Consider the following 16,151-nt stretch of genomic DNA (forward strand, 5'->3'; position numbering starts at 1 on the left):
AAACCTTCAGTCTCAATCTTTCCCTTCTGTAGTTTTGTGCATGGAAATTTTAGGTCTCATGACTGCTGCATCGGACACGATCCCGTTTGCTCGTTTTCACACGAGACCTCTCCAGCTTTGTATGCTGAATCAATGGTGCAGGGATTATACAAATATATCACAATTAATATCCTTAAATCCCAATGTTCGATCTTCTCTGACTTGGTGGTTGGATCACCATCGTTTAGTTCAAGGGGCTTCTTTTGTTCGTCCAACCTGGACTGTGATTTCAACAGATGCGAGTCTTTCAGGTTGGGGAGCTGTATGGGGATCTCTGACAGCGCAGGGGGTTTGGGAATCTCAGGAGGCGAGATTACCAATCAACATTTTCAGAGTTCTTCAGTTCTGGCCTCTTCTGAAGAGAGAATCGTTTATTTGTTTTCAGACAATGTCACAACCGTGGCATATGTCAATCATCAAGGGGGGACTCACAGTCCTCAGGCTATGAAAGAAGTATCTCGGATACTTGTTTGGGCAGAATCCAGCTCCTGTCTAGTTTCTGCGGTTCACATCCCAGGTATAGACAATTGGGAAGCGGATTATCTCAGTCGCCAGACGTTACATCCGGGCGAATGGTCTCTTCACCCAGAGGTATTTCTTCAGATTGTTCAATTCTGGGGACTTCCAGAAATAGATCTGATGGCCTCTCATCTAAACAAGAAACTTCCCAGGTATCTGTCCAGATCCAGGGATCCTCAGGCGGAAGCGGTGGACGCGTTGTCACTTCCTTGGAATTATCAACCTGCTTATATCTTTCAGCCTCTAGTTCTTCTTCCAAAAGTGATTTCCAAAATCCTAATGGAGCATTCGTTTGTACTGCTGGTGGCTCCAGCATGGCCACACAGGTTTTGGTATGAGGATCTCGTTCGGATGGCCAGTTGCCAACCTTGGACACTTCCGTTAAGACCAGACCTTCTATCTCAAGGCCCATTTTTCCATCAGGATCTCAAATCATTAAATTTGAAGGTATGGAGATTGAACGCTTAATACTTAGTCATAGAGGTTTCTCTGACTCAGTGATTTATACTATGTTACAGGCTCGTAAATCTGTGTCTAGAAAGATCTATTACCGAGTCTGGAAGACTTACATTTCTTGGTGTTCATCACATAAATTCTCTTGGCATTCTTTTAGAATTCCTAGAATTTTACAGTTTCTTAAGGATGGTTTGGAAAAAGGTTTGTCTGCAAGTTCCTTGAAGGGACAAATCTCTGCTCGTTCTGTTCTTTTTCACAGAATGATTGCTAATCATCCTGATATTCATTGTTTTGTACAGGCTTTGGTTCGTATCAATCTCTCCTCCTTGGAGTCTTAATTTGGTTCTGAGGGCTTTACAGGCTCCTCCGTTTGAACCTATGCATTCTCTGGATATTAAATTACTTTCCTGGAAAGTTTTGTTCCTTTTGGCCATCTCTTCTGCTAGAAGAGTTTCTGAGTTATCTGCTCTTTCTTGTGAATCTCCTTTTCTGATTTTTCATCAGGATAAGGCGGTGTTGCGGACTTCATTTAATTTTTTACCTAAAGTTGTGAATTCTAACAACATTAGTAGAGAAATTGTTGTCCCTTCATTGTGTCCTAATCCTAAGAATTCTCTGGAGAGATCTTTACATTCTTTGGATGTAGTAAGAGCTTTGAAATATGTTGAAGCTACTAAAGATTTCAGAAAGACTTCTAGTCTATTTGTTATCTTTTCTGGTTCTAGGAAAGGTCAGAAGGTTTCTGCCATTTCTTTGGCGTCTTGGTTAAAGTCTTTGATTCATCATGCTTATGTAGAGTCGGGTAAATCTCCGCCTCAAAGGATTACGGCTCATTCTACTAGGTCAGTTTCTACTTCCTGGGCTTTTAGGAATGAAGCTTCTGTTGATCAGATCTGCAAAGCAGCAACTTGGTCTTCTTTGCATACTTTTACTAAATTCTACCATTTTGATGTTTTTTCTTCTTCTGAAGCAGTTTTTGGTAGAAAAGTACTTCAGGCAGCTGTTTCAGTTTGATTCTTCTGCTTATAATTTCAGTTTTTTCATTATAAGATTAAAACTTTTTGATTTGGGTTGTGGATTATTTTTTCAGCGGAATTGGCCGTCTTTATTTTATCCCTCCCTCTCTAGTGACTCTTGCGTGGAAGTTCCACATCTTGGATATCTGCTATCCCATAAGTCACTAGCTCATGGACTCTTGCTAATTACATGAAAGAAAAGTTAATTTATGTAAGAACTTACCTGATAAATTCATTTATTTCATATTAGCAGGAGTCCATGAGGCCCACCCTTTTGTGGTGGTTATGATTTTTTTGTATAAAGCACAATTATTCCAATTCCTTATTTTTGATGCTTTCGCTCCTTTCTTATCACCCCACTTCTTAGCTATTCATTAAACTGAATTGTGGGTGTGGCGAGGGGTGTATTTATAGGCATTTTAAGGTTTGGGAAACTTTGCCCCTCCTGGTAGGAATGTATATCCCATACGTCACTAGCTCATGGACTCTTGCTAATATGAAAGAAATGAATTTATCAGGTAAGTTCTTACATAAATTATGTTATGTCTGCCTCCGGAGAGTGTTTTTGACTTGGCTAGATGTTGTGCATTGACAGCTCTTTGGACCTCATATTGAGAATTCACAGCAACAGCTTCCAAATATAAATTCCACCATTTAACTGCTTAATTGTTAATGAAATAATGAGGGAACAGCCACACATGGCCAATTACAATTAGAGTAAATTGTCCAATTAACTTTGGTCCGTGGAAAAGGAGAGAACTACATATAAAAAGTGCTGTAATTACTAAACCATTCACAATTAGGATGTAAATACCCATTAAGCCAAAATTCATTAAATAAAGATTACACCATTTTTTTTTCTAAACAGCTACAATAAATATAACTTTATCAATGTCCAAATATTTATGGACCTAACTGTAGTAAGCAATAGTGCAATAATACAAATGATCTAATATATTAGAGCATTTTCTTTATGCACTTCTATTTCCCTTAAATGTTGCTACTGTATGTTGTGAATATTTCTCCAGTGCAATAAGCACACATCCTTAAGTGGATTAATGTTACTAGCCAAAAAGAGGTGAGGTTTGACCTTAACACGTGGTTCAGAGAAGCTGCAGGACCATTGAATCTGATGTGGAATTATGGTCATGGGTTCTGAAGAAAAATATAAGGTGAACTTGTGGCTGAGGAGGGGCTGCCGGGCCACTGGTCTGATGTAAAGTATTATGTGAGCTTGTGGCTGAGTAGGGCTGCAGGGTCCTTGGGTGCGATGTAAGCTTGTGGCTAAGGAGGGCTTCAAGGACATGTGGTCTGATGTGAGCTTGTGGCAGAGGGGGTTTGCACAGCATCTAGTGTGATATGAAGTCTGATATGAGCTTGTTGCTGAGGAAGGCTGCACGGCAACAGGTCTAATCTAAAGTCTAATGTGGTAACCCGACAGAGTGTGGCCACAGCGTCCTAAAGTCTGATGTGAAATCTGAAATGGGCATGTGGCTGAATATGGCTATGCAAGGGGCTTAATCTGCAATCTGACATGGACATTTTGCATAATAGGCTACAGAACAAGGGGTAATATTGTACATGTATATTGTGACACACTACATCTATCCTACTGCTGTTGCCGCAGATTTAATGCATTAAAATATACAGATGAGCTATTTTTCAGTACAGAAGAGCACAAATATGAGCAACATGCATTCTGCTCTCTAGCACCATGCTGTCAGACGCACTACATGCCCACATCATGCTAACATATTTTCTACACACATCACAGTGCCAGCTACCCAAACTGTATCGTCACTTAATACACAGAGAACTATGCTTAATACACAGAGAACTATGCTACAATCTAGACATGTACATTTAGAGGTTTTGGATACCTCCAAATGCAGCGGCCCTTTGTGCCGGTTGGCTATTTTCAGAGCCAAATTTATACTTGTGAAACAGCAACACACTAAAATCTGGATTTGCACAAATTTTGGCTCAGGAAACCGCCGACTGGCACAAAGGACCACCATCTTTCACATCCAAAGTTATCCAAAACCTTCACATGTCTACTACACTATAAAAAGTACGTACCAAATTAAGTGCAGCCACAGAGCCTTTCCCCTAGCTCCTCCCTTCCTGTGTAGTGAGTGATATGAGGGGCTAGAATAACTAATGAGTGACATGCAGCTCTATTCACCAAAACAAACATGAACAAGGGTGGGAAGGGGAGCTATCCCTACTGCCACACCATTATTTTTAACACATTTACATGTCTAGGATTACAAGGAATTAAACTCAGAAAACCCACTCACTTGCTGTAAAATCACACTTATGTACTTACTGCGAATGACCTAGCTTGCAAGTACTGCTTGGAGAAGCTATAATCTAGCAGGGGCAGTTAGTAAAGCTGTACACACTGGCAGCTGGTAGCCTGTTCCTCACTCTACAGCAAGCAGACTCCCTCTTTTCAATGTGAGCTTGTGATGAACTTATCCTAATCTTTAGTGACTGTGCTTCCAAAAGCAGGAGAAATCAGTGTGCAGTGTGAGGAGGAAATAGCTGCTATAGCATAGAGACAGCAACAGGTTTCTGCACTTGTCAAGCAGTGGAGAGGGGAATGGAAATAAAGATTGTAGATCACCCTGTGTTCATTTGGCTTCCTGCTTTGTAGAAAGGAATGGGAGGAACAAACGGGTGAAATGCACCTCTGGGTAACAAAATGGAAGCTTACAGTACATGTGAGGCTTTTAACTGACAAGTATAGCCACACCCCATGACACTTAATGTTGCCCTTCAAAATCTTTAACTGCTGGAAACCCAAGTTTTGCAGGGAAGGCACAGAGGGGCCAGATATCATACAGGGGGAGCTGTGTCTCCACTTGCCCACTGCTGCCAAGTGCTGAAGCGCATAGCACGTAAAAATCACTTGTCATTTGTTGCATCACTCACTACACGCTTCAAAACTGCCTCTGGAAACAACATCAGCACAAGAACTGTGCGTCGGGAGCTTCATAAACTGGGTTACGTGGCTGAGCAGCTGTACGCAGCCTCACAACATGCGCAGTGCCAAGTGTCTGCTGGAGTGGTGTAAAGCATGCAGCCACTGGGCTCTGGAGCAGTGGAAATGTGTTATCTGAAGTGATCAATCACACTTTATCTGGCAGTGTGAAGGAAGAATCTGGGTGTGACGGATGCAAGGGGAATGATACCTACCGGAATGAATAGCACCTACTGTACTGTAAAGTTTGGTGGAGGAAGTGATAAGGGTCTAGGGCTGTTTTAGGTTTTAAGATAAACATTTTAATTCCAGTGAAGGGTCATCTTAATGATACAAGATACAAAGACATTTTAGACAATTGGGTAAATCCCACTTTATGGCAATAGTTTGACAAAGGCCATTTCCTGTTCCAGCATGATGATGCCCCTGTGCACAATACGAGGTGAAAAGTGCCCTTTACATAAACCCCACTGAACACTTTTGGGATGAATTGGAAGAATTTGTGAAGAGATCCGTCAGTGCTACAATGTCCTTCACAAGAGGGCATATCGCACATTTATTAAAAGCATTTTGTCTCCCTAAAACCAATGTTAAGCTGTGAAATTAAGACAAAAAAATTTAAAATTAACTTTAATTTTCTAAATGACTTCTTTCTCTTGAAATCCTTTGTTGAAACATAACTCCTTGCTATATGAGGACGATATGGCAGCAGCAAAACTTTCTGTGATGAGATTGTATTTAGTGAAAAAAGAATTCTGCAGGTCATTTTGAAATCAAATTAAATTTTAAATTAGACAGTTACACTAAAGCGACAGCTCAACTGCAATTTTTAAAGTTTATAATATACTAATCGATAATCCGGCCCAGAGGGCAGTCTATGTGTTATAAATATAACCCCCAAGCTACAAAAAATAAAAAATACAGAAAAAAATATTACACATTATCCAAAATAAAAAATTTAAACCTAATCCCTATGAAAACAATAAAAACACCCCCTAATCTAATGCTAAACTATCAATAGTCCTTAAAAGGGTTTTTTGTAGGGCATTGCCCTAAGTTAAACAGCCCTTTTTTCATTAAAAATAAACAAAGTCCCCCTTAACAGTAAAACCCCCCACCCACGAAACCCCAAAAATAAAAAAAATAAAAACACTAATAAACCTAATCTACCCATTGCCCTGAAAAGGGCATTTGTATGGGCATTGCCCTTAAAAGGGCATTCAGCTCTTTTTCACTGCCCTTAAAAGGGCATTCAGCTCTTTTAAATTTGCCCAAAAAAACCCTAATCTAAAAAAACAAAACTTAAAAAAAAACTAACACTAAAGCCCCAAATAGATACTCACGGTTTCAGAAGTCCGGCGGAGATGGTCTTCTTCCAGGCGGGTCTATCATCTTCATCCATAGTGAAGGCGGCACGGAGGTCCGGAGCAGTCTTCCCAGATGTGGCGATGCGCGGCAGTCCTCAGTGACATGGAGGCTTCTCTTCATCCGATGTCTGTGGTATACTGAATATTGAATGCAAGGTACTGCAATCAATTTGGGGTACCTTGCATTCCTATTGGCTGAATTTTTCAAAACAGCCAATAGAATGAGAGCTACTGAAATCCTATTGGCTGATCAAATCAGCCAATAAGATTTCAGTAGCTCTCATCCTATCGGCTGATTTTGAAAATTTCAGCCAATAGGAATTCAAGGTACCCCAATAAATATGGGGTACCTTGAATACTTTCTTCAGTGTGCAGCGGATGATCGCATAAAGAGGAACCTTCACGCTTTCACCGAGCACCGCCGCAGAGGATCGCTATTTCTGGGAAGACTACTCTGGACCTCCACTTCGCGCTGCATTCGCTGTGGATGAAGATGATGGACCCGCCTGGAAGAAGACCTCCGCCAGACTTCTGAAACTGTGAGTACCTATTTGGGGCTTTAGTGTTAGGGGTTTTTTTTTAGAATTTTGGGGGGTTAACAGGTTTTTTGGGCACTTTGAAAAAGAGCTGAATGCCCTTTAAAGGGCAGTGAAAAAGAGCTGAATGTCCTATACAAATGCCCTTTTCAGGGCAATGGGTAGATTAGGTTTATTAGTGCTAGTTTTTTTTTTATTTTGGGGGGTTTGGTGGGTGAGGGTTTTACTGTTAGGTGGGACTTTGTTTATTTTATTTTTATTTTTTTGTTGAAATCTTTTTATTTAATTTTCAATATTCTCAGAGTGACAACAATAATAATAAAACATAATATACAAAATACAGTCTACAAGTGTTTCATCTTGTTTCCTATAAGGTTACATTAATAAAGATATTAGTTTTGTCATCCATTTAGCTAACTCTGCTTACATCCATCCTTAGTTCCCTTTCCTCCCGCCCATATATACATTTGATTGAGTTTTACATTTGTTGCACAGTAAAATTAGCCAATACAATCATATTCACCATCAAATATCACCCCACCCAGGATGAGCTTGTTAGGTCTCCCTCTTTAGTGTACTCTAGGTATGTCAGTATCTATTAGCGTAGGACCTTGGTTGATCAAAATTTGTGATCTGCTTACAGCCACTATATGCATAATATATGGCTCCCATTGTGCAATAAAACTATCTGTAGAATGTAAGAGCGCAGCGGAGGCCCTAGACATATTGTAATGATATTCAATCTTATTTTTTATATACTCAAACGAGTGGGGTCATTTTTCCAGAATTTGGCTATACATAATTGTGTGACCGTGCAAAACATAGCTATCAATTTGGAGACCCTTTTCAATCCTTCTTCAGGTGGAAAATTAAGTATGGCTTGCTCTGGAGACAAGGAAATCTCCATTTCTAATATTAGACAAATATTGTGAAGTTTGGTCCCATATTTTTTAACCTTATCGCAGTGCCACCACATGTGCATGTATGTGCAGATCTCCCCACATCCTCTATAACACAAGTGCTTACTTACTTCTGGTTTAGCATATCTTGTGGGATAGATGTACCATTTATATAACACCTTTAGATAGTTTTATTTTCTTTTAACAATGCATTAGGAGAGAATACTAACCCTTTGTTGATGCTTGTGATCCATGTTTCCACCATCCAGGATTTAGCTAAATCCTTTTCCCATTTTAGCATAATGGAGTTTTTTTTTATCTTTATCATTAATATTAAAGGTTGGGTATAGTAGCGAAATTAAACAACTTCTGTGGTTTTTGGCTAAACAGAGGGATTCAAAAAGTATGTTGTTAGGGGACTTATCGGCCCCTATTATTTCATGTACCCTAGATTGAAGTTGCAAATAATGGAACCAAATATTTTGGTCAGGTGTACCCATTTCTGCGTATTGCGCTATGGTTATCATTTTGTTGTTGAGGACTGCATCTGCAATTCAATATAATCCCTTGTTTTCCCATTTCTTTTGCACCTGAGTACTCACTACCGTATCAAGAGTTACAAGAGGAGTTACTTTCGACCTGACACTGATTAGAGGAAATATTTGTGGTAATTTATCCCATTGGAAGGTAGTATAGCTGATTGACATGTATTGTCTTACGTGCTGCGGCCTGTTCTGTTTGTTTGTCCATAATAGTTTATTAATTTTTCCTGTACCTACTATACTGTTTCACTTTGAACCCATTGTGGCGCGCTATCTGATCTATACCACTGGATGGTCTGGGCCATTCTGGCTGCATGGTAGTATGATAACAAGCTTGGTAAGCCCACTCCTCCTCCATTCCTGTGTCTCATTATTAAATGATTATTGATCCTAGCCCTTTTCCCTTGCCACATATAATTCAAAATCTCTCTTTCCATTTTATGTAACTCCAATACTGGTATCGATATTGGTAATGACCTAAACAATTAGAGGAGTTTGGGTAGAATTGTCATTTAGACTATTATATTTATTCCATATAACGAAATATTATGCTTGATCCATTTCGCAAAAATATATGTAAACATGTGAATTTAATTTTCTCTATAAAGTGTGTTTACATCATTGGTCAGGTTTATTCCTATTTGAGTGACTTCTTAGCCCAAGTAAATGCAAAACGTAACTCAAGTAATTCTTGTGTGTGTTGTGGTAATTTTATGCTTAGGGCTTCACATTTATCCTCATTTACCTTATATCCTGATAGGATTCCGAACCAGTTTAATAAGGAGTATAATGGTGGAAGGGAGAGCAGGGGCTTTGTTACTGCAAGAATAACATCATCCGCAAATAGTGAAATTTTGTAATCTTTGTCACCAAGGGTATGAGTAAAGCTTTTTTAAGGCATCCTGAAATGGGCCTATAATTCCTATCTTATTAAGTACCGTGTGAATATAGTCACAATTAACCCTATCAAATAATGCCTTCTCTGCATCCAATGTCAGGAACCGAGAAGGCACTTCTTTGATGGATGCCCAATTTATTAAATTGACTATTTTACAGATATTGTCAGGTGCTTCCCTTTGTTTAATAAAGCCTACTTGATCTGTATCTATTAAACTCATTATGGGTGTTAGTTGATTTGCTAGAATCTTAGTGAATAATTTGAGGGCTTGGTTAAGAAGGGAAACCAAGGGACGATAATTCTGGCAGAACTGTTTATTTTTACCCGGTTTCTGAATTACTGTTATTCTCGCAGTTAAAAGTTTCGGGAGGGATATCCACGCCTTGTAAAAAGTTGTTAAACAGTTTAACTAGCTGTTATGGGTGCGTTCAAGGCGTCTAACTCATCTTTTGGAATTGTCTTGAGTAAGCTATTATCTAAAAACTTATCTAATTCTACTGTTTTGTGGACTCCCTGCTTAGGACTTTTTAGATTATAAAGGTTGTTGTAGAAGTCAGTGAAATCGTTAGCTATTTGCAGGGGATCATTGGTGACTTTACCATTTGATTGTTGGATTTGTGGAATCGCTGTTGCTCTCGTTAATTCTTTTAATTTATTTGCCAGCATTTTATCTGACTTGTTCCTATATATATATATATATATATATATATATATACACACATACACACAGTGGATATAAAAAGTCTACACACCCCTGTTAAAATGTCATGTTTTTGTGATGTAAAAAAATGAGACAAAGATAAATCATTTCAGAACTTTTTCCACCTTTAAAGTGACCTATAAACTGTACAACTCAATTGAAAAACAAACTGAAATCTTTTAGGTAAAGGGAAATAAAAATAAAAAAATAAAATAATATGGTTGCACCCTTAAACTAATACTTTATTGAAGCCCCTTTTGATTTTATTACAGCACTCAGTCTTTTTTGTTAATGAGTTTTTCAGCATGGCACATCTTGACTTGCCAATATTTGCCCACTCTTCTTTGCAAAAACACTCTAAATCTGTCAGAATGCGAGGGCATCTCCTGTGCACAGCCCTCTTCAGATCACCCCACAGATTTTGAATTGGACTCAGGTCTGGGCTCTGGCTGGGCCATCCCAAAACTTTAATCTTCTTCTGGTGAAGCCATTCCTTTGTTGATTTGGATGTATGCTTTGGGTCGTTATCATGCTGAAAGATGAAGTTCCTCTTCATGTTCAGCTTTCTAGCAGAAGCCTGAAGGTTTTGTGCCAATATTGTCTGGTATTTGGAACTGTTCATTATTCCCTCTACCTTGACTAAGGCCCCAGTTCTAGCTGAAGAAAAACAGCCCCAAAACATGATGCTGACACCACCATGCTTCACTGTGGGTATGGTGTTCTTTTAGTGATATGCAGTGTTGTTTTTGCGCCAAACATATCTTTTGGAATTATGTACAAAAAGTTCAACTTTAGTTTCATCAGACCAGAACACCTTTTGCAACATGCTTTTGGGAAACTTCAGATGTGTTTTTGCAAAATTTAGCCGGGCTTGGATGTTTTTTTTTGTAAGAAAAGGCTTCCGTCTTGCCACTCTACCCCATAGCCCAGACATATGAAGAATACATGCGATTGTTGTCACATGTACCACACAGCCAGTACTTGCCAAATATTCCTGCAGCTCCATTAATGTTGCTGTAGGCCTCTTGGTAGCCTCCCAGACCAGTTTTCTTCTCGTCTTTTCATCAATTTTGGAGGGACATCCAGTTCTTGGTAATGTCACTGTTGCACCATATTTTCTTCCCTTGATGATGACTGTCTTCACTGTGTTCCATGGTATATCTAATGCCTTGGAAATTCTTTTGTACCCTTCTCCTGACTGATACCTTTTAACAATGAGATCCCTCTGATGCTTTAGAAGCTCTCTGCGGACCATGGCTTTTGCTGTAGGATGCGACTAACAAAATGTCGGGGAAGACCTACTAGAACAGCTGAACTTTATTTTGGGTTAATCAGAGGCACTTTAAATGATGACAGGTGTGTACTGAATTTTGAATGTGATTGCTTATTTCTGAACACAGCTACATCCCCAGTTATGAAAGGGTGTTCACACTTATGCAACCATATTATTATTTTTTTTTTTTTTTTTATTTCCCTTTACCTAAAAGATTTCAGTTTGTTTTTCAATTGATTCTGAAATGATTTATCTTTGTCTCATTTTTTTTACATCACAGAAACCTGACATTTTAACAGGGGTGTGTAGACTTTTTTTATATCCACTGTATGTGTATGTGTATATATATATATATATATATATATATATATATATATATATATATATATATATATATATATATATTTTTTTTTTTTTTTTTTTTTTTTTATTATTATCTTGTGTCTATGGCCTTTATTGAGTGAATCGCCTATTTATTTAACAGCTGGTTTAATTCCTCATTTTTAATTTTGAGTAAATGGATTAATTTACCTAGGGGATGTATTTTAATCTCTGCTCCCAATACTGTTGTTATCTCTGTTTTTACTTTTTTTTTTTTTTTTTTTTTTTTTAAATAATATTTTTATTGAGGAAGAAGAAAATGAAAGCACTACAATGTTGCTGCTTAAACAGCCAATAAAAAGCAAATAATAAAAATACAAATGTTCATTAGGATTACAGCATTGTAAGATGTTCAAATTATAGTAGTGCACATATAACAAAATATTGCTAAACCGCCTCAATTTTTCTGAACTTTAACAAATAAATTTAACCATCCATAAAGCTAAAGAAAAAAAAATACCAGATATAATATGCAGTGTAGGATGTAATGAATTCTGTGTAATATAGTAGGATAAGATATGAACTCCTCTAGTGGTAGGTAGGATCCATAGTATAGCCTTCAAACTAACAAATAGAGGCACATACAGGCTTTGCTCTATTCTCTGTGATCTTAAAGGAGGCCCCTGAAAAATGATTTAGTAATGGGAGCTTAGATGGTAAGTACTGTTGATCAGACCTGCTAATCCGAGTAAAAAGGATGGATCCCAGACTGTGGCGTTATGTAAAAAAGATTAAGTACTAAGGGAGTAGTAAAAGTTGCGGTATGGGCGAGAGAAACCGCATATTTAGTTCTCCTATTACTAGGGGACTCATTACTTTGGGGGGAGGAGGGGCTTTATATTAGTTGTGGTAATTTGTAGGGATAAAAGGAGGCATGGGCTAATTTTGCAGCTAGGGTAGGGTAAGACTTACTTGAGATTGAACTTATCAGTGTAACATACGCTTGGAGAGGAAAAGATACAGTTTTACAGGGCTGAGGTCCCACTCAAACAAAAGATACTGGTGGGTTTGTTGTATTATATCTGTGTACAGATTAATAAAATCATAATATGTATAATATCAGGAAATAATATAGGGCTAGAGTTTCCTTAGAACAAGGTTGTGTTGCCTCAATATAAAAAAACTTTGGTAGTCATCTCCACGACAGCCAATTTTTATTTTCTATTTTAAAACAAGAGGGTGGGTTTGTTGTGTCCTATCTGCGGGCAGATTAATAAAATCAAAATATGTGTAATTTCAAGATGTAATATAGGACTAAAGCTCCCTCAAAACAGGGTAGTATTGTCTCAATATGAATTTGTTGGACCTGCTGTCAGGGTACGGGCCCTATACCCCACAACAGGTGCCTGTTCTAAACAGTAAGAGAGTGTTATTATGAGGGGCAACACTTAGAACACTTAGCCGAATAGCAATCCTCTAATTAAACCATAACACCTATAGTTGTGTTTATAACGTTAGGTAAATAGTTAAGAGTCCTAGGTATGCATAAGTAAATAAAATATAGGAGAACATAATATAGATCTATACTCTCTGTAATATAGCTAACTTAATATCCAAGGCAAGAAATGCTGCATGTAATTAGCACTCCAAAGCTCTCACATAAAACCTTAATAATGCATTAGGCAAAGGGTAGCATTAAAATAATAAAGCTGTGTATAGCTTGGTCTAACTAAAACTAACAATATAGGTGGTATAAAAGTATGTTCAGCAAACATTCAATAGTGAGAGCCTAGGTATAATGTAATAAAATATAGGAGAACATAATATAGATCTATACTCTCTGAAATATAGCTAACTTAATATCCAAGGCAAAAAATGCTGCATGCAATTAGCACTCCAAAGCTCTCACATAAAACCTTAATAATGCATTAGGCAAAGGGTAGCATTAATATAATAAAGCTGTGTATAGCTTGGTCTAACTAAAACTAACAATATAGGTGGTATAAAAGTATGTTAAGCTAACTTCTTTGTAAACATAAAAAAAACTGCAAAAACATTTCAAACAAGTAGTGACTATACAACACAGTAAAGATCAAAAACAAGTTAGATGGCTTATATTGAGCTGCAGTCATACAATTGTCAAACTCATATCTCTAATACTTAACCGACTCCAGATCTATAGATCATAATGGTTAAATAGTAATTGGTCAGCCAAAAGTTATAGACGAGGTATGAGAACTCTCCACAATTCTCCACGTAGTAATAGTGTGCAAACACAGGTAAACAGGCCATAGACGATTGTTGCAGTTCTGTTTCTCCATGCTTGACACTGATCTGTCCACAAGCATGTTGCTTCAAGAAGATCCTATCCAGTGTACAGTCCGTTTCCACTTTGTGCTGCCACACAGGATTAAAAAACTTCTCCGGTCTAAGGCTCCTATCCGTGTTGTCAGAGGCAACAGGTTCCAGACCGGCCACAACCTCACCCGGTGGAATGGTAGCTGCCAGGCAGTAGGACTCCGTCAGGGAAGAGCCGGGAAATCTCCGTGACTGAAGGTCCGGTAAGAAAAAAGATGGCGGCCGCTGGGGTCCCAAAACATCGCTCACATGGGGTTCACCGATATCGCCGTCTTTGGTAATCTTGGAAGGGAGGGTAGTAACGGATAAATAGTCTACTGTTGTGAGCGATGATGTGAAGGCCTCTTGATACTGCTGTAACAGGGAGCCTATCTCCCGCAGCAATGCGATGGGTTCCATGATGCACATTAACCACCGGATCTAGATAGGGATCCAGCAGCTAGGTCTCCACTCACTGTGCTTGCCTTCCTACGTGCGATATAGGAAGCTAATGTTCAGGTTCCATAAATCCGAGCAAAAGCTTTGTGGATATGAAGGTTTATGTGCTCAGTCGCCTCGTGGCTTCAGAAAGTCACAAAAGTAATGGCTGTAATCTTAATCTAGTTTTAGAGCTCGGCAGAGCATGTCATAGACCGGTTTCTTCCGTTACATTAGGTATAATCTTAGGATAGTACACTTCTTTTATATGAAAAGCCTTAAAATCTGGAAAGTTTAGCAGGAGCTCTTACTCCATGCTACCTATCCCTTCCACGGTCAGCTCCGCCCCATCTCTGTTTTTACTTTAAGAGCACTCCAAACATAGTTTGGGATAGAAGTAGAACCTTCATTAGTGGTTATAAAGTCTTATGTTGTTGTATTTTCTGTAAGAATACCTCATCCTGAAACAAAGCAGGGCGGAGGGTCCAGGATTTAACTCTATTAGGATTTATTAGTCCTTCTAGGTCAAGCACCATCATGTCATGATCTGACCAAGGACAATTATAAATACTAGCCAACTTCGCTTATGGCAATAGGATTTGACTAATCAGTATCAGATCAATTATAGAATGCGTACCATGTACGGAAGAATAAAAAGTGTAATCTCGAATACCTCTATTTAATGCTCTCTAACAGTCTAATAGATTAAAATCTAACAGAAAATCTTTCAGAATCTGTTGGTCTGGGGTATCTCTTATTTCTATGGGTACTTGTGGAGGTTCTATCTAGTGTATCATTTAGCGTCATGTTAAAATCTCCTCCAATTATAGTTTTATATTTTTTCCACATCGCGAGTTGTATGCCTAGTTTGGTAATAAAGGGACCTTGATGGTCATTTGGAGAATAAATATTGACTAGAAGAATAGGAGTGTAATGTATTAAACCTCTTACTATCAGGAATCTTCCATCAATTAATCTTTCCATTAATTATCTCCTCCTTTATGGTTAATTGCATGGTATTGTAATGGAAAAAGTTTGTCCCAATACTTTGGTGTAGAAGTCGAAGTAAAATGGGTCTCTTGTAGCTTAATTATTTTGGCATTCTGGGACTTGTAATTAATATGGCTTTTTTGCATTTTATGTTGGAATTGAGACCTCTTACATTATGCTTGCGAATGGTGTATAACAAGTTTAACAAGATTACTATTGTGTAGGTTCTAGACTGGGATAACAATCTGATCAAGGTTTGAAAATCTTACCTTGGGATTAACAAGGAACATTGAACTTCTTATCAATACTGTATACATGGTCTTGGAATGGGTTATGAGATCATCATGAAGATGAGAATGCAGATAACATTTGTTGCATAACACTTGTAGACTAACATCAGTAACTGAAAATAATAACATAACAATACAACATTAAATTGTAGTCAGATGCATCTAAATGCATCTTGAAAAGGTACACAGTAATATTAGTAAAGCCAACTCTGGTGCAGCAATTGATACAATCTAAAGTATCTGCAAACTGAACTTATGAGGTAAGAGGGAAGTGGGAGGGAAGGGGATGAAAGACAGGGAAGGATACGTTCTATTATGTCAACTGAGAGAATTCACTTCCTAACTTGTCCTGTTATATATTGTAATTTCTATCAGCTCTTCAGAGAGTCCAATCAATCTCAAACAATTACCCAACCTGTTAGCTGTAACTTCAGGCATTTAACCCCAACCAAACCTTGGTCATGAAGTCCTTAGATGGGTGATTTCAGGGGGTTGGTGGTTCCTCTACTAGTAGTATTGCATTCCATGTTGGTTGAATCATTAG

General features: G+C 38.2%; 1 protein-coding gene across 1 annotated transcript in view; it reads right to left on the reverse strand.

The window, feature by feature from the left end:
• UBE2J1 (ubiquitin conjugating enzyme E2 J1) overlaps positions 1 to 14,309 on the reverse strand; it is a 128,775-nt gene extending 114,466 nt beyond the window's left edge. The window contains 1 exon segment of the mRNA XM_053712037.1: positions 13,722 to 14,309. Coding sequence (XP_053568012.1) covers positions 13,722 to 14,309 — 588 coding nt within the window.
• Between the last annotated feature and the right edge of the window lie 1,842 nt (positions 14,310 to 16,151).

The sequence above is a fragment of the Bombina bombina genome, chromosome 4 (assembly GCF_027579735.1).
Source record: "Bombina bombina isolate aBomBom1 chromosome 4, aBomBom1.pri, whole genome shotgun sequence".
NCBI classification, from domain to species: Eukaryota; Metazoa; Chordata; class Amphibia; order Anura; family Bombinatoridae; genus Bombina; species Bombina bombina.